This window comes from Dama dama, chromosome 20, assembly GCF_033118175.1.
Source record: "Dama dama isolate Ldn47 chromosome 20, ASM3311817v1, whole genome shotgun sequence".
Classification (NCBI taxonomy): domain Eukaryota; kingdom Metazoa; phylum Chordata; class Mammalia; order Artiodactyla; family Cervidae; genus Dama; species Dama dama.
This window is the reverse complement of record NC_083700.1, coordinates 31,569,030-31,584,551: the sequence shown is the minus strand read 5'-3', so window position 1 is coordinate 31,584,551 and position 15,522 is coordinate 31,569,030. Positions and strand designations below refer to the sequence as shown.

At 49.3% G+C, this 15,522-nt stretch overlaps 2 protein-coding genes across 3 annotated transcripts in view; one reads left to right on the top strand and one right to left on the bottom strand.

Annotated features, from left to right (window-relative positions):
• Positions 1 to 703: 703 nt before the first annotated feature.
• On the top strand, positions 704 to 15,397 carry WNT2B (Wnt family member 2B). The gene is made up of 5 exons (XM_061121150.1): positions 704 to 1,227; positions 7,135 to 7,355; positions 8,422 to 8,699; positions 9,384 to 9,648; positions 14,530 to 15,397. Exons 1-5 carry the CDS (start codon positions 1,037 to 1,039, stop codon positions 14,757 to 14,759), a joined length of 1,185 nt encoding a protein of 394 aa, XP_060977133.1. The 5' UTR covers positions 704 to 1,036; the 3' UTR covers positions 14,760 to 15,397.
• Positions 11,449 to 15,522, bottom strand: part of ST7L (suppression of tumorigenicity 7 like) — a 92,209-nt gene continuing 88,135 nt past the window's right edge. Inside the window, exon 15 of one of the 2 annotated variants that reach the window (XM_061121136.1) lies at positions 11,449 to 11,493. In XM_061121136.1, coding sequence (XP_060977119.1) covers positions 11,464 to 11,493 — 30 coding nt within the window. In that variant the 3' untranslated portion in view covers positions 11,449 to 11,463. Of the gene's footprint in view, positions 11,497 to 15,522 lie in introns of both variants that reach the window. The other variant, XM_061121137.1, reaches the window with a different exon arrangement.

The following is a 15,522-nucleotide window of genomic DNA, read 5'->3' as shown; positions in this document are numbered from 1 at the left end:
GGTGTGCTTTTTGGTTTTGGTCATCGCCGGCCGGCAGGCGGGATCTGGGTCTAAACGGGGTGTGGGGGTTTGCGGGGGAACCCACGTCTAAACGCTGTGTGTGTGTACCAGGAGCAGCGGGTCGTAGACGAAAGAAGCCCCTACCTGAAGTCGTGTGTGTGTGTGTGTGTGTGTGTACGAGGGGCAGTGGGTGGTCGATGAGAGAAGCCCCTACCTGAGGTCGGCTACCGGTGGCGCCCGCGTTGGCGGCGTTGGAAAGGGGAATCAAGATTCTCCCGCAACTCCCCGAGGCAGAGATTCTACCCATTTCACAGAAGCGCAAGAACCGAGGGAGAACCAGAGGACCAAGAACCAGAGGACCAAGTCCTCTGTGGCTCACTCCAGGGTCACTGTAGGTTAGATGACTGTAGGGGAAAGTGTCTGCAGCTCCCCTCCCCCGAGCCCCCTGGCCATCACCCACGGAGGCTGGGGTTGCCGAATGCAGGGCGCTAGGACCCGGTGGCGCGGCGTGGGCAGGGGCTGGGTGCTCGGGGAGCAGAAGGGCGCCACTGCGCCCAGTCAGTCCCGAGCAGGTGGGGGCGCGGCGCGGTGCTAGGGGCGCCGAGGGGCGGAGGCGGCCGCCACACCTAGAGCGCCGGGAGCTGGCGCGGGCGGAGCCGCCCTGAGGGCCGCGCGTGTCCGGGGCTTCGGCCCCGCCCCGCGCCGTCCAATGAGAGCCCGCGGCCGGAGGGGCTGTCCGCACACTCTGTCCGCAGCCCCACTCCGCGCCGCCGACCCCCTGACACCGCATCCCTGCCCGGGCAGCTCGCCCCAGATCCCGAGTTCGGCGCGGTGTCATCGGCTTCCAGACGCCGCTCCCTGCGCCCCTCTCCGGGACCTGGCGCCCCGGCTCCTGGACTCTAGGTGCCCTCAGGTCCCCGGCCGGCGGCGAGACTTATGGCCCCCCAGGGGGGTGAAGTAGGAGCAGCCTGAGTACCCTCAGCCGGTGCCCCGTCCACGCCCCTCCGGGCCGCGTGGCGGGAGTCTTCGGGGAGCTATGCTGAGGCCGGGTGGTGCGGAGGAAGCCGCGCAGCTACCCCTTCGACGCGTCCGCGCCCCTGTCCCCGAGTCCGCTCCCAGATCCACGGCCCCCGACGGCTCTCGGGCTTCGGCCCGCCTAAGTCTTGCCTGCCTTCTGTTGCTGCTACTGCTGCTGACGCTGCCGGCCCGCGTAGACACGTCCTGGTGGTGAGTGTGGCTCTCGGGCTTGGGAGGGTGAGGTACTGGGTTAGAGAGGCCAGACGCGCGCAAAGGGAAGATACAGCTCCCGGCCCCCCGCTGCTCAGGAGACCAGGTTGTCGCTGTAACGGGAATTAGAGACGATCCGGGCTCGACTGTCACCGAAGTCGCCAAGGGGCGCAGGGGCATGGGGAGTGGGTAAGGTGGCGCCGCTCCTTCCCCGTCCGGCGATGAGAGCGCTAGGTGTTTGGAGCAGGGACGCGGGGTAATCGAGGCTTCTCAGAGCTCTATTTCAGCTCAGTTCTCGTAGGGCAAAAGCTACCTTACGAGTTTCTCTAAGGATGGATTCAAGGGACCAGTCGCCCATCTGGGGCCGCGGTGGCCGTCCAAGAGAATTCTCTGATCCCCTGAGGTTGTCCCCCGCCTGCCCTCGGGAGGTAGAGAAAGAGGCAGCTGGCCAGCTCGGACGAGCCTCTCGTTGGTCGACCCTCACCCCACCACGCAGTAAGGCTCGGGTGAGGCAGCGGTACCCAGTGCAAGGTTTAGAAATGGAATTAAGGCAAAAACTACCCCATTAACTCCCACAGCTGAAACAAACAGATTACTTGGGTTTGCATACTTTAGACATTTTGTCTTCAGCCTCTGTTTTGAGGATCTCACATGGAACCTTTATCTCCCTCTCTGCTTCCTTTTTCTTCTCTAGATGGGCCCATCTCCCATCTTTTCCCCTCTAAGAACTAGAGGCTTCTAGAGCCTCAAAGCATTAAGAGATCCTCTCCTCAGATTTCTTGCAGGCCTTAGACGCCAGGCATTTCACATGAGGGCAAATGAGGCAGAAGGAATTACAAATCCACTGGGTATCTGTTTTTTTCTCTTCACCCCCACCCCCCACCACCGCCCCCAATCTAGATGGCACCCATCTTTTTCTCCCAGAACTGAGCTGCTCTCTCTCCTCCCCCACCTCCTAGGGGCTGAGCAGGGGGAGAGTGGGACTGAGAAATGACTCAGTAGTCTTGTCTTTCCTCTTCACCCCCCAATTAAACTGGCCTCTTGGACTGGGCTGCTACCCCTTTCTACCCATGCAGTACCCACCTTCCTTTCCTTACTCCGCCCCTCCCCCCCAGACCCCCACCTCCTCCACAGAGTGTGGTCTTTTTCCCCCTTGCACCCTGTGGCTTCTCTCTGGATTTGGAATCTTGGCTGAAGAAGGGTGAGGGGTAGCTGGCTGAAGGGCTAGCGAGCTTGGGCCGCAGATTCCTATCATTTCAAGATGCGTCTTTCTCCATCTCCATCTTCCCCCGCCCTGCCCCCCTCTCCCTGTTTTCCTGTTTCAGAAAAATCTCTCCTTGGGATCTTTTTTATCTCTACAGTGTTGGAGAAGGCAAGGAGGGGGGTTCTGGATGGGGGAGCAGGGAGGCCCATATCTTACATCTGGCTTGAAACATTCTTTTAGAAAAGGAAAAGGAAGAAGGGGATGAGGAGAAAAGCCCTTCAAAGTTCTGTGTGAGATCAAAGCCACCCTTTACTTTCATGGGCTCGGTTTTGGCTGGAGACTTGTGCCTTCAGTGGCCTTGCAGACAGACAATGAAGTGATCACTGTGCATCTTTATCCATCCCAGATAACAGTTTGCTTTTAGGGACTCTTGATTGCTTCCTACCAATTTGGGAGGCAGCCTTGGTCCACTTGCTGCTTAGATGAGAGAATGTCACTCTGGTAATTTCAGCATCCTGGTTAAGCAGTTCCTAAACACCTAACTGGGGCTCTTCCGAGTCCCCATTTTGTCCCATTGGCTATCCTCTCTTTTCCCTTCTCCCTCTATTACTCTCCCCCCATGTGGTTCATATTAAAGATTTTGGAAAAACTCCTGGGTGAAAGAGCTAGCTAGGGAGGGAGGGAAGCAGATGAGTGGGTGATACGGAGGGATTCAGCAGTCCCTGTGAAATGGAGGAAGGCAGCAACAGGGCCAGGATGGGCAGTGAGTGCAAGGTCATTTCATTCTGCTTGCCTCATAGGGGTCATAGCTGCAGGCCCCAGATGCCTGCCTCAGTAGTCACCACTTCTGGGATAAAGTAGAAAGCTGCTTTCCAAAGGCAAGTAAGGCCCCCAAGGTGATTCTCTCTTTCCCTTAGGAAAAACAAAAAAAATCAGCTAGATTGATATTCTGTACAGCCCCCTGAAGAGATAGATGCCTGTTGACTCTGTGTGTATCCATGTTCCACTCAGGAGCAGAATGTCATCACTATCACCAGTTAACAATCTGATCTTCCTTACAGCCCTTCCCCTTATTCTCCAACCTCCCTTCCTCTTCTGATCTTTAAGTGGTGGAGGAAATGGATGGTCTCTTCTAACCAAGAAAAACAGAACAAGAAATGGGGGTCTCCTGGCATGTGCCTCCCTGTACTATTCTGTATTCTGCAGGGGCTTGGATGTCGGGAATCACAAGAGCAGGACTACATTCAGGACTGTGGTTCACAGAAAGAGGAACAAAGTGGTATCGTGACATTAATATTATTGGGTTTTTTTTTTTTTTTTTTTTGGCCTTGCCACCAGGCTTCTGGGATCTCAGTTCCCCAACCTGCACCCTCCCCACCCCTGGGGAATTCCCCAACATTAACATTAGTTATCAACAACTGCTATTTAATGAGCCCTTCCTAAGTTCCTGATACTATGGCCAAACGCCTGTAAGCACAATCTTCAATTCCTAAAATAACCCAGCAAGACAGATAATATTATCCCCATTTCACACATGAAGAAACTGAAGGATAGGAGGGGCATAGTAAGAAATTCAGGTTCACACCAGTTTTGGAGCCTGATTGGTCTACGCCTGGTTAAGCATCGTGTGCTTCTCTTATGCTTGGAATTGAAAATAAGCTTGGACTTTGGAGTCAGATGTCCTTGGTTCACCCCAGTTCTCCTTTGACTAGCCCTGATGAACAGCGCCGAGTATTGTTCATCTCCCTGACCTCAGTTTCTTCACCTGTAAAATGGAGCTCTCTCATAGGATTTTTGTGGAGAAAAATGTTTTGTGAACTGTCAAGTATCATATAAATGATACTGTCTTAAGATATTCAGGGAGGATAATAGTTGTATCCTTGTCTTCAAAGTCCAATATGGGCTGGGCTAAACCATGTACATACACTAAGGACCGTAAAAGAAAGGAAGTAAACAAAAAGAGGATCTCTGGCCTCATTAAAAAGATACAAACTTAAAACATCTCCAGTGTCAACAAGGAGTAAAGCTGTAATTGAAATGATGCTTATGTATGGAGTTGGGGAATAAATCAGAGCAGTCAGGTTTTGTTTTACTCAACAAAACGTTATTGAGTACCTGCTTTGTGCCAGACATTGTTCAAGGTACTGGAGATACTGAAGTGAACAAAACACACCCCTGCCTTCAAAGAGCAGCGTGTCCTAATCACCTGGGGATGTTGGTAAAATGTCAGTTCAGTAGGCCTGGAACGGGGCCTGAGGCACTGCATTTCTAACAGGTTCCCAGGAGATGCTGATGCTGCTGCTCTGGGGACCACACTCTGAGTAGCAAGGAGCCAGATTAGGGTATGAGTCACTTTGTCAAAAGAAGGGATAGGAACTGGTCAAAGGCAGGCAAAGAGAGCATTCTGGAGCAGGAAGCTGAGAAGAAAGTAAAAACTTGTGGAAGGGGAAGAGAGCTAGAGAGTCAGGGGCATTTCTGCTGGCCCATCAGCTGGGAGACGCCTTAAATATCTTTGTGCCCCTAACAGCTGAGCTCAGTGCTTGGCACATGGTTGGCATCTTGTAGGCACGTGCTGAATTTAGAGGAAGATGGGGGTGGGTGGGCCTCAGGCTGCTTTGTTGGAGGCCCCACACTGACTACAGGTGTTGACCATTGGAAGCCCTGGTCTGCAGACCCTCAAAGCAGCTACTTGGTGGGGTAAGAGTGGTAGTAAAGGAAATTATCTTCCCATAGGAGATACTGAGCAGATGTTCCCACGCTCAGCGAGGATGTAACGAGGAAGAATCGATGTGGGCTGCAGCAGAGTGGAGTTAAGTTAGACCACAGGAAGGACTTTTTACCAGAGTTTGGCCTGCCCTACTCCAGACTGTCTCATGAGGGCTGGATTACTGGTCTCCCATTCCCGTCCAACCCCCCCCTCTTCCCAAGCCCCAGTTAAAAAAACAAACACCCATTGCCTAGAGCAGTACTCAGGGCTGAACTGGGAAAGCAGAATGGTGGTGAGACAGGGACAGGCTCCAACTCCAACGGTCTTGATTCTCCAAACAAAGCACCGCGGCAGTGGGTGTAACTCCCGGCTGTGCGTCAGGCAGCCCTTTCCGGCCTGGCCCAGACCAGGGTGTTTATTTTGTTTGTTCCTGGAAGCTGTTGCCCTGATGGACAGTACTGGGGACGCTGATTCCATGGGATTTGCTAGTGGTGGACCAGCCCTCTCACCCCTCCCCGGGACAGATGGGCCCCATCAGCTCTGCTGAGTTCCAGAAGAGGCAAGCATCAGCCCTCCTTGTGTTTGTTTGAGTTGGTGTCACCAGTGGTGATCCAGTCTGTGGGTGAGGGCTGGGTTTGCGAGTGCAGGGGGAGGGGGAAGTGTTGCAGAGGACAGAGCCCAGGGCAGTCCAGCTTTTCCCTCTCCCCTCTGGCTGCTGTCCCTTCTCCTCACCCACTTCTAGGCCCATTCTGGGGCCTTTCCCAAACCACAGGCTCATTCACGGCTCAAATCAAATCTTTTCTGTCTGTAGCAGCAACAACCCTCCAGGGCCCCCACCTGTGCAGAAAAGGGGCATGAAGGCATCCCTTGATGTGTTAGGACAGGAGCATAAAGAATTCCCAGCAAATCAAGGGCGGTGCTGGGTGCTGGAAACAGAGAAAGGGAGTGGGAAATGAGTGTATGGGTCAGAGCTCATTTAATGGCCTTGTGGAGAGAAAAGGTGATGATGAACTCCTGTGTTCTCTCTGAAATGTTCTTCCTGAGGCTTGTGGTGGAGTCTAGGGCTAACTGTGTTTGAATAAAGAAAAAACACTTCCTGGAGAAAATTAAGAATGACTCTAGCAACCCCCATATCTTTTAGTAGCTCTCCTAATCTAATTGATCTTCTTATAATTGTTCACCTAGGCAGACTGGGGACTGGAATATGGGGAGTATCACTCTGTTGCTTAATCTTGGCCTTTGGTTTCCCACTGCAAATAGCCCTCTGCCCATGCAGATTCATCCAGGACCTTATGCCCTATAAAATGGGAAGGATGATTTTGAAAGACTGATTAGTTAAGAAAGGTCATGGGACATAGAAGTAAAAGGTATGGGGAAGAGAGTGGGATGGGGGTCTTCCTTCCCAGACCTCACCATTGGGAATGAGGACTTTTAGCTATATGGGTCTGACTGGAGCTATAAACATCACTCAGAACTGCCCACTTATCTGTCTTCCCACTGACCCCTCCCCACCTCCATCCTTCTTCCCCCAAACCATGCTTTATGAGCCAGCTACGTAGGACATGCCTCTGACATGTGGGTGTAACAATGCTGTCTCAGACGCTAATTCTGTTCTTTTTCCATAAGGCTCTTAATGTTGATTAGATAAACAGGCAGTGGGGTTTGTGTGACATGCCCATAGCTTGTGTACGTGACACATGCCTGGCCTGTGTTTTGGGAGTGTGTGTCCCTTTGGTTTTTGGCTGGGGAACTGGTGATGGTGGGAGACCACTCAATTACTCTCTCTGAAACAGATTATTTCTTGAAGGCTTGTGGGGATTGGTTCTTCCCTGAGGCCTTGGGGAATATGGGTTAGAGGAGGGGGAAGGAATCTCTAAAGGCCTGAATGCCAAACCTTTCCCCTCGTTACTACCCCAACCCCCACCCCCTGCCACCCCCGGCCCCCGGATTGCAGAATAAAGCCGGATGCTCTGACAGGGCCATCTCCACCTTGCAGGTACATCGGGGCACTAGGGGCCCGTGTGATCTGTGACAACATCCCTGGGCTGGTGAGCCGGCAGCGGCAGTTGTGCCAGCGTTACCCAGACATCATGCGCTCCGTGGGCGAGGGTGCCCGAGAATGGATCCGAGAGTGTCAGCACCAGTTCCGCCACCATCGCTGGAACTGTACCACCCTGGACCGGGACCACACTGTCTTTGGCCGCGTCATGCTCAGAAGTAAGGGCTTCTTCCCGTTCCTTCTCTTCCTGTGCTTGGTTGGGGTGGTGAGTGGGTAGTGGGTGGAATGCCTCTTTCCTACATTCTGCCTCATAATTAAGAGTAAAAACCAAAAAAAAAAAAAAAAAAAAAGAGTAAAAACTGTGGGCAGAGCCCAGGATACAGTTGGAAACAGACCCTCAGTACCTTTGATATGAAGTCAGTGGCCCTTCTAAATCCCAGGGTTCTGGGATGACGGGTCAGAGCAATAGCATTCCCTGGTACCTCCGTCCTTCATCCTCCCTTTTCCTTCCCTCCCCAAACCCCCAGCCTTCAGACTTCCACCCATGAACTGTAAGACTGAGGACTAGAAATGGCTGCTCTGTTCTTACCAACACCATCACTGCCCTCAGCCCAACACTCCCAACATTATAGTAATGGGAGCAAGAGATAAACAGAAAGGTGATATGTAAATATTTGGGAAGTCAGCGGCTTGGACTTGGCTCAGCAAAAGAGCTAAGCAGAGCTAAACAGTAAACTAGGAGAAAAGGAATGAGATGAGACTCTGGAGGTGTCAGAGGGACAAGAGCGATGATTCATCAATCCCCAAGAGGAGGGAAGGAAGAAAGCTGGCTGGAGGAAGTAGCCTATCTCTTCAAATAGGATGACCCCTGGGCTGGGGGCTCCATTGTAGGGGAACTGTCCAGCAGAGTGGGCCTGAAAAGGCCTGGAATGTGGACTGAGGCTGACTTTGCTAAGCAGGGGTTGGCACTCAGTGGGAGGGAATGATTCACTGTGAAAGTTTTCAATGGCTGGACCCAGGGAGTTTGGAAGGATGCAGGAGTACAGGTCAGCCCAAGAGGTCACATGTACAAAGTAGATAGAGAGTTGTGAGGGCTGAGGGGTAGAGGTCAGACACTCTGGGGAATGTTCTCAGAAGGGAAGGGTACTCTGAATAAAGGAAGTATAGGGGTTTCCCTGGTAAAGAAAAGGAAAAGAGGTTTCAGAGTTGGAGGTTGTGTGGGCTGAAGAAGGGGACAGACGTCGGCCTCTTTCCTGAAATACACTTCTCCTTTTCTCTCTCTAGGTAGCCGGGAGGCAGCATTTGTATATGCCATCTCATCAGCAGGAGTGGTCCATGCTATCACTCGTGCCTGTAGCCAGGGTGAGCTGAGTGTGTGCAGCTGTGACCCCTACACCCGTGGCCGACACCATGACCAGCGTGGGGACTTTGACTGGGGTGGCTGCAGTGACAACATCCACTATGGTGTTCGCTTTGCCAAAGCTTTCGTGGATGCTAAGGAGAAGAGGCTTAAGGATGCCCGGGCTCTCATGAACTTACATAACAATCGCTGTGGTCGCACGGTCAGTACTCATGTCTCTGCATGTACATTCGTATTTGCTGGGGATGGCCAGTATCTATGATCATGGAGTGAATGTGAAGGTAGAAGGGTTGAAGGCTTCTAGATTACCTCCAAAAGCCCCAACCCTTGGAAGAGGAGCAGTAAATGCAAGGGACCTTTGGGAATGCCAAGGTTCAACCTGGAGCATAAAGAGTCTTCACATAGGTGGGAATTAAGGAAAGGTGGAGAAAGGAAGGGAAATAACTTCTAAAGAAAGAAAAGAATCACCTCCTCAAGTCTGAGGAGGATTAGAGCTTATTCCAGTCAGTGCACTGGCCTTTGAGCACCACCTATATGCCTAGCACTGTGCTGGAAAATGACACGCCACAAAAGCAGAAGGCTTGGTACCTTGAACTCTGAAACATAAGAAAAATAGAGGATGTCCCATAGCTATGAACAGAATCCTGGGGCTTGAAAGTTCAAATGGGCTTTCATGAAAAGAAAAGCACTGTTGGTCTAGGAAGGTTTCCTGGAAGAATCTGGTCAGGAAGAATGGGTGTGACCTGACTGGGGAGAGAACAGAAGAACCGATGGCTCCACCAGCCAACCAGGGCCAGCAGAGCTCAGGGCCCTCATGCGTTTGGTCCCAGGGATGACCACAAAGTATCCTGACTGCTTTTCCCCTCACTGCGTCCCCACCTTCCAGGCTGTGCGGCGGTTTCTGAAGCTGGAGTGTAAGTGCCATGGCGTGAGTGGCTCCTGTACTCTGCGCACCTGCTGGCGCGCGCTCTCAGATTTCCGCCGCACAGGTGACTACCTACGGCGGCGTTATGACGGGGCTGTGCAAGTCACGGCCACCCAGGATGGTGCAAACTTCACAGCAGCTCGCCAAGGCTATCGCCGTGCTACCCGGACTGACCTGGTCTACTTTGACAACTCCCCAGACTACTGTGTCTTGGACAAGGCTGCAGGTGAGTAAGGAAAGCAGGTAGGGACATGGAGCCCAGGTCTTAGTGCAGGCACCTCTAGCTAATCATGGTCCATTCAGCATCAGGAGTTAGGGATGGAAGTTGGAGGAGTCAGTCAGATGTGAAAATAATCTTATAATAAGATTACTGATTTATGCCTCAGTCTGCCAGGCCCAAAGCTGCCTAGAGAGGAGAGGACACTTGGCTCCCTGAGACCTGAGGTCATCTATCATTCCTTTATATTCCCAGCATCTGGGATACAATAGTTACTGCTTGGTGAATGTTTGAATGATTCACCCATTTCAGTACCAAGCTAATGTATGGGCTATGCAGAGGCATAAGATGCAGACCGTGTTTTGGCTGTTTACAATCTAGCTAAAGAAACGAGAGATAACAGGTAGACAATGCAACTGCAAAAGAGATCAAATAAAGTTTATTTGAAAGTGTCGCATTTAAGTTGTTTCTTGAAGTGTGGAAGTTATCTGGATAGCTAGAGAGGAGGATAGGCAGATATTCTCTACACGTGAGTAGGCTGGTAGGTAGAAAAGCACATGATCTGTTCCACAAGCAGAATGCAGGTTAACCTGACTGAGTAAGGTTTGGGGTAGCGGAGATTAAAGGTAGAAAGATAGGCTGGAAATAGACCATGAGTGACCCTGAGAGAGCTTATCCAGGGTGCTTCCACTGAAAATTCTAAAGTGGAACTGGGGAAGTAAGGGGAGAGGAGATCCCTACCAATGGCTGACCGTCAGCAGAAAGCAGCAAGTCATTTTTGAATCTGTTCCATATATTTGTGGCGGAATTCTTGGGAATGCTGGGAGGTGATGTAGTATTTCCCTAGAAAAGTGGAAGTCACCATCATGGCTTGTATTTCAGGCTCAGATGGGTTAAACTAAGTACAACCTGCAGTGTAACAGAACTGCTCTTCCCTGGTTATTCTTACGGCTCTCGGGCTCATCTCTGTAGTATCAGCAGTCAGGACTTCAGTAAGGGGAAGCCAAAACCTTGGTTGTCTTCCACACTATTTGTTTTCACCTATCACTGTCATTCGTGGACAGACAATTGGCTAGGAGCAAAACTGGGCAGAGAAACAGGGTGGAGCTCTACCCAAGTCACAGAGAAAAGTAGCCTGTGTACTCTGAAGGGTGCTAGGGGCTTCCCTGTTGACTCAGACTGTAAAGAATCTGCCTGCAATGTAGGAGACCCAGGTTTGATCCCTGGGTTGGGAAAATCCACTGGAGAAAGGAATGGCTATCCACTCCAGTATTCTTGACTGGAGAATCCCTTGGACACAGGAGCCTGGCAGGCTATAGTCCATGGGGTTGCAAAGCATCGGAAATGACTGAGTGACTAACACTTTCACTTTCAGGAGAAAAAAGGTTGAGGAAGCACTTCTGATTCTCCTAGTGATTTCCTGTCAGTTCAGTTCAGTTCAGTTACTCAGTCATGTCCAACTCTTTGCGACCCCATGGACTGCAGCATGCCAGGCTTCCCTGTCCATCACCAACTCCTGCAGCTTGCTCAAACTCATGTCCATCGAGTAGGTGATGCCATCCAACCATCTCATCCTCTGTCATCCCCTTCTCCTCCTGCCTTCAATCTTTCCCAGCATCAGGGTCTTTTCCAATCAGTCAGTTCTTCGCATCAGGTGACCAAAGTATTGGAGTTTCAGCTTCAACATCAGTCCATCCAATGAATATTCAGGACTGATTTCCTTTAGGATGGACTGGTTGGATCTCCTTGCAGTCCAAGGGACTCTCAAGAGTCTTCTGCAACACCACAGTTCAAAAGCATCAATTCTTTGGCACTCAGCTTTCTTTATGGTCCAACTGTCACATCCATACATGACTACTGAAAAAAACCATAGCTTTGATTAGACGGACCTTTGTTGGCAAAGTAATGTCTCTGCTTTTTAATATGATGTCTAGGTTGGTCATAGCTTTTCTTCGAAGGAGCAAGCATCTTTTAATTTCATGGCTGCAGTCACCATCTGCAGTGATTTTGGAGCCCCCCAAAATAAAGTCTGTCACTGTTTTCATTGTTTCTCCATCTATTTGCCATGAAGTGATGGGACCGGATGCCGTGACCTTAGTTTTCTTAAAGTTGAGTTTTAAGCCAACTTTTTCACTGTCTTCTTTCACATTCATCAAGAGGCTCTTTAGTTCTTCTTTGCTTTCTAGCATAAGGGTGGTGTCATCTGTCGTGATTTCCTATCACCAAGTTTGTTTTCTTCCCATGTGGTATAATTCAGAGGGTTACTCTCTAAATGCCTAGAAATAGTTATACATCACCCAGGTATAAGCCTATGCTATCATCCTAAAATGCACCTTTGGAGAAGGATCTTTGGAGTCAGGAGGAAAGGTGACTCATATGTGTGTGGGGTGTTTGTTCTCAGAGGCATAAAATTAGATCTCATAAAACCCGAGTGGGGCCTGGAATTTAAAGGGTACAAGTCATCCCAGAAGGGAGTATGGATCCAGGATTTCCCTCTAAAGCAATACAGTCCTATTGAACGTTCTGTGATGATAGAAATGCTCGACATCTGTGCTCTTCAGTACAATAGCCATTTATGTGTGATTACTGAGCACTTGAAATATAGCTAGTGTGACTGAGGAACTAAGTATTAAAATTTATGTACTTTTAGTTGTGGTTTAGTCACTACATCGTGTCCCAACTCTTTGTGACCCCATGAACTTAGCCAGCCAGGCTCCTCTGTCCATGGGATTTTCCAGATAAGAATACTGGAGTGGGTTGCCATTTCCTTCTTCAGGGGACCTTCTCGACCCAGGGATCGAACCCCAGTCTCCTGAATTGCAGGCAGATTCTTTACCAACTGAGTCACCAGGGAAGCCCTAATTTTTTTTTAGTTCCATGAGTGTTTTTTTTTTAATTGGAGGCTAATTACTTTACAATGTTGTAGTGGGTTTTGCCATACATTGACGTGAATCTGCCATGGGTGTACATGTGTTCTCCATCCTGAACCCCCCTCCCACCTCCCTCCCCATCCCATCCCTCAGGGTCATCCCAGTGCACCAGCCCTGAGCTCCCTGTATCATGCATCAAACCTGGACTGGCAATCTATTATATGATAATAAACATGTTTCAATGCTATTCTTTCAAATCATCCCACCCTCACCTTCTCCCACAGAGTCCAAAAGTCTGTTCTTTACATTTGTATCTCTTTCACCGTCTCACATATAGGGTCATCGTTACCATCTTTCTAAATTCCATATATATGCATTAATATACTGCATTGGTGTTTTTCTGACTACTTCGCTCTGTATGATAGGCTCCAATTTCATCCACCTCATTAGAACTGAACCAAATGCATTCTTTTTAATTGCTGAGTAATATTCCATTGTGTATATGTACCACAGCTCTCTTATCCATTTGTCTGCCGATAGACATCTAGGTTGGGGAAGCCCTAATTTTAATTTTAACTTAAATCTAAATGATCACAATTGGCTAATGGCTACTACATAGGCCAGCTCAGCTCCAGAATATTGAAGAGGCTTCTGGTGTACAAGAGCATTAGGACCTAACTCCTGGAGTTACTCGGAAAACATATAAAGTAGATCTAGTCACCCCACACTCTAGAGCAGTGGTCCCTAGTGTTTTGGTTTGTATACGCCTATGATTAAAAAAATTTGAGCGTGTACCTCCAATACATGTATATTTACTTATGAATTATGTCTGTTTCACTGTACTAACATGTACATCATAAAAGATACAAAGCAGATATTTTAAATATTTAAAAAAATATAGAAGTACCAGTATTTTCTATCCATATTTAGTGGAATGTGGAGACTACTAGTAGAAACCAGTTAATTTATTATACCCTTTCTGAACCCCCAGGTTAGCCACTTTCCCATCTCCAGGAAAGGGCCAAAGTAGATATTCTCTAGGATCCATCCTATCCAAAATTCTAGGATTTTGTGATCTGTTGGCAGGATCTTTTTGGCAAAAATCAGTCAGAATGAGGTTGTGAGCATTCTCTGCAGGGGGAGTAACACCATCCATACCCTTCAAGAGTTCCTACCATAAGGGGTACCATAAGGGGTAAGGCAAGGGATAGTCTTTAGGAATTCCTTAGGGAGAAGCCTCCTCCCAGGAATGCTTATCAGTTTGTCCCCTCAGATGATCAGATACTCTTGGGTTTTCCTTGTGGCTCAGCCTGTAAAGAATCTGCCTGCAATGCAGGAGACCTGGGTTTGATCCCTGGGTTGGGAAGATCCCCTGGAGAAGGAAAAGGCTACCCACTCCAGTGTTCTGGCCTGGAGAATTCCATGGACTGTCTAGTCCATGGGGTCACAAAGAGTCAGACACAACTGAGCAACTTTTACACACACACTTCATCTACTGAGTTAGGTGCTATTAACTAACTTGCTAGACCTCATAGCTAAGAAGTGTAGAATTGGGTTTTAATCCTAGACAATTTGACATCAGGCCTATGCTTTTAATTTTACTTTCTCGTATAGTACAACTTAATGAAATATAAACTAAGTTGTAGCAAGATTTCTTAAAAAGATAAATTATAGGTTATGTTTTTTATTTTAACTTTTTATTATATAAAATTTCACACATCAAGTAGAGAACCTTCACCCAGCTTTAACAGTTACATTTTCAGGCTAAGTTTTGCAGGGGATATGGAGATATGTATTGGTAGGGAATGCACTGCAGGAAAAGTCAGTGGTCTTTGGGGAGCCTTGATGGTGGGAGGAAATAGGCCTGGTGCAGAGGGCAATGAGATGGTCATTTTGGCTAGTGGGTATATTTTCAGGAAACGAGATTCTTTATGGTTTCCTCATGAGGATGTGGGTAAGGGAACCCAGAGCAGCTGAAGTAAGAGGTAACTTGGTTCTCACTCTCTCTTCCCCAACCCAGGTTCCCTAGGCACTGCAGGCCGAGTCTGTAGCAAGACATCTAAAGGGACAGACGGTTGTGAAATCATGTGCTGCGGCCGAGGGTATGACACAACCCGAGTTACCCGCGTCACCCAGTGTGAGTGCAAATTCCACTGGTGCTGTGCTGTGCGGTGCAAGGAGTGCAGAAACACTGTGGACGTCCATACTTGCAAGGCCCCCAAGAAGGCAGAGTGGCTGGATCAGACCTGAACATAAAAAATACCTCACTCATCCCTCCACTTCAAACCTCCTGATTCAAAAGCACAAGATCTTTGCATGCACACCTTCCTCCACCCTCAACCCTGGGCTGCTACAGCTTCTATTTAAGGACTTGGAGAACACTCCAGAGGGACCCTGGTGTCCTAGCTGGTTCCTTAGCCCTGGGAAGAGTTGACAGGGGATGTATTATAAAAAAAAAAAAAAAAACCGAGCGGCTCCCTAACTCCCCACTCTGGAGGCTAGAAGGGAGAGTGGAAGAGGTGGGAGTCTGCCGAGCGGTATGAGTTGCACTAAAGCACATGGTCAAGGCTCATTCCCCCCTTCCCTTGCATTGGCTTCCTGGTACTTCTTATGTGTGCAGGAGAAAGGGTACCTGGAGAGAACTTCCCTTCCTACTTGGCCAAGGGTAGATGGGACAGAGATGAAACCACATATCTCTTCCCTGGGTCAGTGTGAGCTAACTGCCTGGTACCCCAAAAGAAACTCTGCAACATTCTCCCATTATCAAGACCCTGGGATTGCTAGATATGAGTTAGCCATAGTGGACAAGGTTCCATTCTCATGCTCATATGTTTGTAAACTGCTGTGTTTTGTAGGAGAAAAAAAAATTATACAACTATACAAACATACATTCTCTTCCAATCTCTCCTTTTCAACCTGTATCAGCCAGCACTGCCTCTTTTGCTCCCTTGCTGCCTGTGTAAACTGAGTTGCATGCAGTGTCAGCCTAACAGATCATTAGAACATCCTAGAA

Bases quoted from the DNA above. Each gene is read 5' to 3' on its own strand.
- WNT2B (XM_061121150.1), top strand. From the start codon at position 1,037: ATGCTGAGGCCGGGTGGTGCGGAGGAAGCCGCGCAGCTACCCCTTCGA. The intron at 7,356-8,421 runs GTAAGGGCTTCT...TTCTCTCTCTAG, and splicing joins TGGCCGCGTCATGCTCAGAA to GTAGCCGGGAGGCAGCATTT. The intron at 8,700-9,383 runs GTCAGTACTCAT...CCCACCTTCCAG, and splicing joins ACAATCGCTGTGGTCGCACG to GCTGTGCGGCGGTTTCTGAA.